Source organism: Pararge aegeria, chromosome 5, assembly GCF_905163445.1.
Source record: "Pararge aegeria chromosome 5, ilParAegt1.1, whole genome shotgun sequence".
NCBI classification, from domain to species: Eukaryota; Metazoa; Arthropoda; class Insecta; order Lepidoptera; family Nymphalidae; genus Pararge; species Pararge aegeria.
Genome location: NC_053184.1, coordinates 19,806,670 through 19,815,695, shown reverse-complemented (window position 1 = coordinate 19,815,695; position 9,026 = coordinate 19,806,670). Strand labels below are relative to the sequence as shown.

The 9,026-nt window shown below is 37.5% G+C and overlaps 1 protein-coding gene across 2 annotated transcripts; it reads left to right on the top strand.

The window, feature by feature from the left end:
- The first annotated feature begins 554 nt into the window (after positions 1 to 554).
- On the top strand, positions 555 to 8,514 carry LOC120623789 (E3 ubiquitin-protein ligase TM129). Of its 2 annotated transcripts, XM_039890030.1 has the most exons (7): positions 555 to 570; positions 780 to 1,282; positions 1,564 to 1,693; positions 5,002 to 5,138; positions 6,568 to 6,685; positions 7,781 to 7,896; positions 8,364 to 8,514. In XM_039890030.1, the coding sequence occupies exons 2-7, from the start codon at positions 867 to 869 to the stop codon at positions 8,512 to 8,514; spliced, it is 1,068 nt and encodes a 355-aa protein (XP_039745964.1). In that variant the 5' UTR covers positions 555 to 570; positions 780 to 866. The 2 variants fall into 2 exon arrangements, with proteins under 2 accessions (XP_039745964.1, XP_039745963.1); XM_039890029.1 differs by lacking the exon at positions 555 to 570 and having other exon boundaries at positions 723 to 1,282.
- Positions 8,515 to 9,026: the final 512 nt, after the last annotated feature.

Genomic DNA, 9,026 nt, shown 5'->3' with positions numbered 1-9,026 from the left:
GACCAAGCGGCACATGACTAAAGCGTCCCGAGCGCACTGCGCAGTTTTTCGTTCCTCAAGTTGACTGGGCGCTCGTTTAAGTTTGATATACATATTATATTGTTTACTATTACGTTTACTATTATAGCTCTTCTATTTTGGAAATTAATTTAAACATAGTGATTTGACTCGATTTTTGTGTTTGTTGTTATATAGTACTAACTCTGTTTCAACATGTTCAAAAGTGGACGTATAATCAACAGCCAGTCACGCGTATTGGTTGTGAAGTTAAAGGAATACTTTGAACTAACGAACACTTTACAATACATAATAATATCAATCAAGTACTGATACAAACTTGAATTGATTTATCGTGAGTATCGAGTCCCGAGTCTTATGGTTCCATAACTAGTTACGTCGCGATGACAAATGTCAAAACGGGCCTATTACATTTTTACGACTATACACAATATATCATTTCGATATTCAGTAAAAAAATGGTTACAGCTCTAGTATACAAAAAAAAAAGACTGAGAACGTAACTGTTTTCGGAACGTTTCGCAACAATTATAAATTGCATGCTACTATGAAGTAAGCGCAAAAAGAATACTCGCGATATATTCTTTCGTATTATTTAACTTCCCAAAAAAATTTACGTATTTTTTAAAACACTGTATGTAATTGATTTTTATTTTTTTGTTTCTTTCAGTTTCGTTCCAAGTTACATTCTATGGTCTTGCACAAATGTCAAAACGGGCCTATTACATTTTTACGACTATAGGTATTGTAATTTGTTACAGCCTGTTTATCCTCACTGCCGATACGTAAATAGCGAAAGCAAAAATTAACAAGATCCCGTGGGGGCTGGAACGAGTGTTTTTTTCAAAATGGATGTTTTATTAACCCTTTTCTACATCCTTTTCTCGATATGCGTGATCTATCCACCTACGGAGTTTGTATCCGCCGGTTTTACGATACCTCAGCTGCTTGACAGCTTCTTAGGTTCCGAAAATATGAACTTTATCGAGTACCATATGAAGAGAGTTACTGTAACTGCTCTAATTCATTCTGCTTTGCCTTTCGGATATATGCTGACACTTTGGTGCAGCGGGCAGCGTGGGCAGTGGATGCCATGGTTCATGCTAGCATCAATCATTGGTCCAATGATCATGTTGCTCAAGATGACACGCTGGTGGGATTCAGACAGAAAGAAACATCCAGTAGTGAAAGCTCTGCTACCTTATGTCCCACCTGGCATGAATTGGCAGATCCTGGCTGTGGATTTCAACGCCGAATTTCGAGGGTAGTTAACTTTTTTATTAACTTTCCATACTTATCACAACCAAATCTCAATTATTTTCAATAATTATTTTGTATTTTTGAAAAGTGTGTTATGTAAATCTGTCTAGTTAACTATAATTAAACTCTGGTGACATAGAACAGAACCCAATACATGATAAATAGTAAATTACTTGCAATCATTTAAATTACAAACAATGTTCTTCTCAATGATTATTCAGTATTATATCACATTAAGGCTGGTTTAGTTTACTTTTTTACTTATCAAACTGTATTATTTTTCAGTGTTGACAAGGTATCAATACAGTTGACTGCAACCAGCAAGTTTATAGCAACGCAAACATGGTTCATCAAAGTGTCTCAGTATAGCATCAATCTTGTTAAGCAAAACGATTGCGCCCTGGTTGCTACTGCGGTAAGTTATATTGCCTTAAATTTAAATAGCCAAAATCATTGTTATTGATGTATTAAGCTCTATAGCACTCAAGTAGATTGATATATTTATTGACATGCCATTTTTATTTTTAAAAAATTTTTGTTTCACTACAACACTGCCAGATGGTAAATTCAAAATTTCAAAATTCATTTATTTCAAGTAGGCCTAATACAAGCACTTTTGAAACGTCAAGTATATCCGTGTGTAGTGACTCTACCACCGGTTAGGAAGGCAGATTCTACCGAGAAGAAGCCGGCAAGAAACTCAGCAGTTGCTCTTTTCCAACATCAAAAATTTACATTTTACATTTTAACATTCATTTTTCTATCTTGTGAGATATGAAAGCGGAGCTGGATGCTTCCAAGCAACCTTGTCATTAAGAAACTCATCAATTGTATAAATGGACAACCTATAAATAGAGCAACATGTCAAAAGGGTGTGCAAGAAAATTGCACCATAAAGAGCTTCTCTAAAGAGCTAAGGCTGCGTCCATCAACCTGAGGTACATGTTAAGTCTCATGTGCCTATAACCACACTGGTGGTTTTGCATGTTTTTTTGTCTATGGGATGGGAAAATAGGATGCTGCAATTGTATTATAAGTCACCCGTGAAAGTTAGTTTCCATTATAAATCAAAATATTTTTTAATTTGTATTCCATCATAATATCTATTAAATGCTGCTAATGTCTGTAGTCAGGGTGTTAGGTAGGTTCAGATTTCTTGTGCTTAATCTATTTATGTAAACTTGTCACAGAGCAACCTGTCCTTTTCCACCTTTACATCCTTTTTTATAACTATTAAGAACTATTCTAAAATGGTAAAAACAGATGCTTTATTATATTTTTATCCATAGATCATAGTTATAGCATAATTTAGCGATTTCTAGTACTATTGTATACTGGCTTCTTGAAAAGATGTTGTAGGCTTCTTAGGCACTGGGGCATATTTAGAGTGTGGGTATCCAATGAAAGGGCTTGACTAGTAGAATAATGTACACTATATTTTATATAATTTATATATTATTTCTGTTAGAAGCCTACCTTGTACATTCATATACATTTATTTCAAGCCAAGCCAAGTTATTAAGACAATGCAGTATAGGTACAATTTTACAATAAATTACTGGTATATTGGAGATAGCTCTTAAAAAGTTCAGCTTGTAGAAAAATCCTAAAGTATAAAGGATTACTTAACCAATAAAAAAGCATCAGTGTGAATAATTACTCTAAAATTGCTTCTTAAATATTTTCAATTGACCATCTGAGATGGTGATAACAAAGAGCAGCCCAGAACCCAGCTAAGTTTGTTGTGGGCTTCTTCTGAGACCAGGGCACATTTGAAAACCCTCATAGTTTTAATTTTAAGTTTTCAAATGTAGTTGTCTCCATCACTATTCACTATGTACACATTTTGTCCGTAATATACATATCAAAAGTGCCATCTATGTGCCTATTTATTAAAAGAAATATTCAACTTTGATTTGGATTTTAACAAATTACATATCCCAGCCCTGGGAAGATTGCAGACGTAGCACAGCCAGGAATGATATTTCCTTTAAATTAAATTAATTAGCATACTGACAATTCTTTTCCAAACTTCGGAAAGAACACTCGTTTAGTTAGAACATAAGAAATTAATTGTAACTTTTATATTTTTTAATATTTTCATATTAAATTCATTTTTTTTGTCTTTCCAAGCGCCGCGTACTTATTTAACAGACCACATTCATTTAATTATTTTACATTAAAAAAAATATCACATACATTATTATGAGCGGATGTGTATGTCAATAACAAGTGTACACAGCAAAATAATAAAAATAAATGGTAGGCTTATTACTAATATATATATAGATTCATAAAACACGGCAGGTTGTTCTGAGTCATGTTATTGATCCATTACGCGTGACCTGTAACCTTTCCGATCGCACCGTCAGAAGAGGCCATACATATCCGAAAGTTCAAAGCTCAGAGTAAATGAAATGTTGAAATATCTGGCGCAGTGTTGAGCCATGTAAGTGGGAGGTCTTGGTTTCGATACTCGGCAGAGACAATTTGGAAATTGACAAATTAATTAATTTTCCTCGTCTGGTCCGGTGGGAAGGCTTCCGACGTGGCTACTTACTTAACGATAGAGATGTGCCGGTAAATTAAGGCACGTTTTTACTAAACACGAACAAGGAGATACTTAGACATACATCAACTTTTTACCAAGTGTTGGTGAAAAGTTTTTTTTTTGGAGACATCCTTAAATCATTAGGTATCCTGAGTTTCTTGCCGGCTCTCCTCAGTGGAATCTGCCTTTCGAACCGGTGGTAGAGTCACTACAAACAGACTGACTTGACGTTTTAGAAAAAGCTTATAAATTAGGCCTACTTGAAATAAATGAATTTTGTATTTTGTATTTGTAGGCATTCGATTTAGGCGATTCCTAGGTTTTGTAAAAACGGCCATAAGAGTTCCGGTACAATTACGCGTAGAAACAGATTAGGGGTCCACATTTTTTTTAGTATTGATTTGTATGAAATATGTAGGTAGATTTGTAATGCTGCACATAACTGCACGTTCACTATACATACCAACATACCCAATGTTGGTATAAGTGACCAATAAATCAATTCAGTATCTGGATCTCGTGATTTTAATACACAACAAGTATAACCATACCAATATACCCGGGTAGCCCGCTACTATCTAAGATTCATCACTAAGCCTTCAGATGAGATTGCTGTCAAGAACTAACTGTTAGTGGAATTAAAACAATTTAAATGCATTTAGTTAAAGCTGTAATTTTGACATTTCAAATGCACTACTAACATTCGTGAAAATCGCTGAGACGTTCACAATTATGTTATTGATCCACTCCTGTGACCTTCCTCACCGCTCGGTCAGGGGAAGCCATACACTTCTGAAAGTTCAAAGCTTTTCAGTAAATCAAACGCTTAGTCACCTTTTACGTACTGTCGTGGAAATACGTAAAGAGAAAGATAACCTAGACACAGACGATTTAACTGGTGTGTATTCTTTTAAAACAATTCTATAATGTAATCGCATGACAACTTGAGATTCAAATTTGTGTCATTTACTAACAATTTTGGAATTTTGTATACATTCTAGACACGTATGTGTTGATATTAAATCACGTAAATATTATTATATTTCATATGACGTAGGCATCAAAAGATGGCGAGAATTATTTAACTTTGACTTTGATGTGCACCAAAAGTAAAAAAAAGCTTTATTGTGCGATTAAAGAGCCTCTCATCATTTCCTTGTGTTCTTTTGCAGACAGACAGCCACAACTTTTCGGTGTCAGGCGAGGACGAAGTGCAGTACGTGAACATTGAAGCCATCCCATCAGATAATACCATTAAAAGGTTCAAGTTCCGGATATCCACCACGGCCTTGCGGGAGCTACAACCAAGGTAAATAAATAATATGAAATGTAAATATATACTAGGACAATACACCATCGCTATCTAGCCCCAAAGCAAACGTATCCTGGGTTATGGAAACTAAGATGGATACTTTTTATTAATATAATACACACAAACACTTATAATATATAGATAAACAGACACTGAAAAACATTCATGTTCATCACACTGACATCTTCTAGTTGTGGCAATCGAACCCACGGCCTTGGATTCAAAGCAGGGTCGCTTGCAACTGCGCCATTCGGCTGTCAAAATATTTTTTTCAAAAGCATTCATCATTTTTATCCTACAAGAACTTCTTAGATAATACACCACCACATATAACTTTCCCATCTATCCTTATATGGTATACAATCAACATCCGCACAACGTTTTTTATCTGTGTTTCTAAGTGTAAATAGAAAAAAAAAATAAGTGTGCCGCTACGGTGTGAAACACCCTCCCCGCATATGTACGCTGCTACGTTTAACTTGAGTAATGGCAGGCATAACTGAATAGGCATTTTTACACTAGCGCTCCAATCTAGCCGCATCGTTATGTTCCATCAGGCATTATTGTCGTCAAGTGCCTAAAAAAGGGGCACTACTGAGATCGTACCCAGGAATACTACTTCTAGCTTCTTCGCAGTACATGCATCTGCGTTCAAAAAAAGATATTTGATGTTTCAAAAGTGTTACCTTATAACAAGAGCCTGCCTGAAATAAATTCTTTATTAGGTTCTAATTTGAACTTAATAAAGATCTCTAAATGATTTATCTCAGCATAAGAATGAGGCATATTGTTATTATTATGGGTGATTTATTTTACATTGTGTGTAAAAAGGTAAAATAAATATTTTTGTTTAGAAAGGAAGAAATAATTCTTAAATCTTATCAGGTTTGAACCCCTATAAATCGCTTTGGGCACAACAGTTTCGAGACCAACTCATCAAGATGCGAAATGCATAATTAATTGTAACGCTATAAGTAGTTTTAAATGCGGTGTACATTAGAATAGTTTGGTCGTATTTACACTGATAGAAACACTACGTGCCTACTCCAGTGCTACCGTGTGGTACCGTTATTAATAAGGAGTTCCTCTATTCCTTTATACCAAAGAGGTCAAGTACGAATAATTGACAGATAACTCTCACTGATAAACAGAAAACCATCGCCTATAAACAGAGCTACACTAAGACAGCATGCAAGAAACACGTCCTGCAAAGTGCTGACCCGTGTTCATAGAATTTAGGCGTAGGTGTAAAGCCTTCTGTAATGACACCGGCAACTACGCCCTTCGGAACTGAACACATTGCATCAATAGTACTTGGCGGCAGAAATAGGCGCGGCGGTAGGACTCTCCGGGACGAGCTCGGTCACAAAAAGCTCTACTGAAAACCTGTACTGCCAATGTCGACCTATAATTTTGTGCTTCGAAGATTGGAGCGGCCGGTGCGGGTGCCTGAGCACATCTCCCTGCTGCCCACCCTCATCGAGAGGTTCGTGCTCGTGTTCAAGCAGCACGTGGAGCGGAATCCTGTTTATTACGTTGAACAGGTTATTGTTGCTTTATTTATTATTATATGGACATTGGTGACATCTGCATTGCGAAAGATGCAGAAGTGGGTTGTGTATATGACTTTAGATTCCCATGGAAACAATATGCTTAAACACATTTAATAAATCGTGATTACTATATGATTGAAGACCAGGCTGCTTTGAAGCAAGCTCCGCTCTCATCTCTCACAAGATAGAAAATTCTTAAGATTGCAGATCTTTTTTTCAAACATCATTTTACAGTTGTGTAAAATGATTTTAAAAAGAGTAATCGTTTCTTGCCGGCTCTTCTCGGTAGAATCTGCCTTCCGAACCGGTGGAAATTGGAACATGTCTTTATGCGAGATGTTTTGAGTCCAGGGCTCGGAGCCGGTTTCAGTTTACCGAAAAATTTTGGTTAATAACCGGTTTATTTTAATATTCTGCGATTTACCGGTTAAATGGTTGAGTGAACTGAAATGCTATAGGTTACTGATTTAATTGACCGAAAAATTTTATAACTTTTATTAAATTCAAATTAACTGGTTTACGCAAGACGCCGTAGTACCTTTGACAATTGGCTAGCCTAGTTCGTGGCGCCTGCGTGGCTAGTTTGCTACAAAGAACAAAAATGGTATATATTGTTCATCTGTTAGAAATCTATTTGATTTGTGTCGATTCTTATAAATCAATATGTTTAATTAATAAATTTTAGGAATAAAAATTACATAATTACCCATAATATGACGATACTTTTGGCTAATTTCAAAGGAAAGGCAAGCAGTATAAGGGAATGTATATATTTTTCCTAGATAGCTCATAATCATTCAAACATCCTGCCACTGAAATCACAAAAAGAAACTGAAATTAAAGTTTGTAAACCGGTTAATTTGAATCGCTTGAGTGAATTTAAATTAGAACCGGTTTCCCAGTTTAACCGGTCAAAAAAGGAAACCGAAACCTTAACCGAAATGATTCCAATACCGGGTTTAATAACCGAAACCATTTTGAAATTTTGACTGGTATCCGAGCCCTGATCATTACAATCGTAGGTAATTTTTAATCATTAGTATTATAACATAAAGTATTACAGAAGTTTTTTTCTTTTTGTATCAGGATTTAGAGGTGTGCATTGGATGTATGCAGAACACGGCTGACGTGAAGCTAAACAAGCTCTGCCCGCCGGGCCCGCCCGAAGACAACGCACCGCCATGCCAACAGTGTAACTGCAGGTATCTTTGACAGGTCGTATTATAAGCTTAGTAACTCGAAAGTGGGTGTAACAGAATTACGAAATAATATCGAAGGATGCATAAGTATATTTCATAGGGAATCACCCTGTAAAAATATTCAATCAAAAGAGACATATTTATTTTTCCATACAAACGAATTCAAAACATTCTAAGTTTTTGCTTATGACAACCCTATTGAAGATAAAATACCGATACGCGCATAGTACCTATTCTACACGCCGCGTACCTAATAAAGTGTTTTAAATCAATAAATAAACAAAAGTGACGTATGGCAGCAGTGATTGCAAGATTTACGCCCGTCGCGAGATACGTAATCACCCTGCGGGATAGGTCTGGATGGAAGAAAGTAGTCTCGGCCCTATGCACCACCGGGTGTTAAAGGACTCGAAGAAAGAGAATGAGACCGTACATATACATGTAGCAATGAAACGGTTACTCGCGGGCAGGGTGCTGTGGTGCGGCGCGTGCATGGGGCGCTGGTGGGCGGCGCGCGCGGCCGGCGCGCCCGCCGCCTGGCTGGCCCAGCGCGGCTCGTGCCCCGTGTGCCGCGCGCCCTTCTGCCTGCTCGACGTGTGCCCGGCGCGCGCGCGCTCGTGACCCGCCCCCGCCCCGCCCCGCCCGCCCCGCCCCACCCCGCAACGGCGAGGGCGGTGTGTCGGAAGGTCCGGAGAAGTTTGGGACTTTACAATTTCTAAATATTCTCTACTTGCGGACGAAGACGTGCCGCTGAGCGATTTAAAGTTGTGGTAAGATGTTGCGTTGAAACTGATTGGTGGTAACGGTTCATAACATATGCCTAACTTAGCCCGTCAGTTAGAATCTTAGACTGAATCATAATTTACCAGCAGGTGATATTGCAGTCAATGGCTAACTTGTGGTTAAATAAGTAAAAGACACAACCGTATGCTAATTGTAGCGCTTCAAATGGGAAGCTGTCATTTGTAAAGAACAGTGAGGAAAGCACAACGCCCGTGTTTCCTTTGTCATTGGCGGCTACGCAGATCTTTAAACGCCAGTGTCACGAAAACTGTAACCGAGCTGTTTCGAACGTTTGTTAACATTCTGATACAGCGTCATCCGTCTGAAACAGTGCAACACTTCGCATTAGG

What these genes read in the sequence shown, in the direction of transcription:
- LOC120623789 (XM_039890030.1), top strand. Translation starts at nt 867, where the DNA reads ATGGATGTTTTATTAACCCTTTTCTACATCCTTTTCTCGATATGCGTG. An exon ending in TTGCGGGAGCTACAACCAAG is followed by an intron (nt 5,139 to 6,567) that starts GTAAATAAATAA and finishes TGTGCTTCGAAG; the next exon opens with ATTGGAGCGGCCGGTGCGGG. An exon ending in CTGTTTATTACGTTGAACAG is followed by an intron (nt 6,686 to 7,780) that starts GTTATTGTTGCT and finishes TTTTTGTATCAG; the next exon opens with GATTTAGAGGTGTGCATTGG.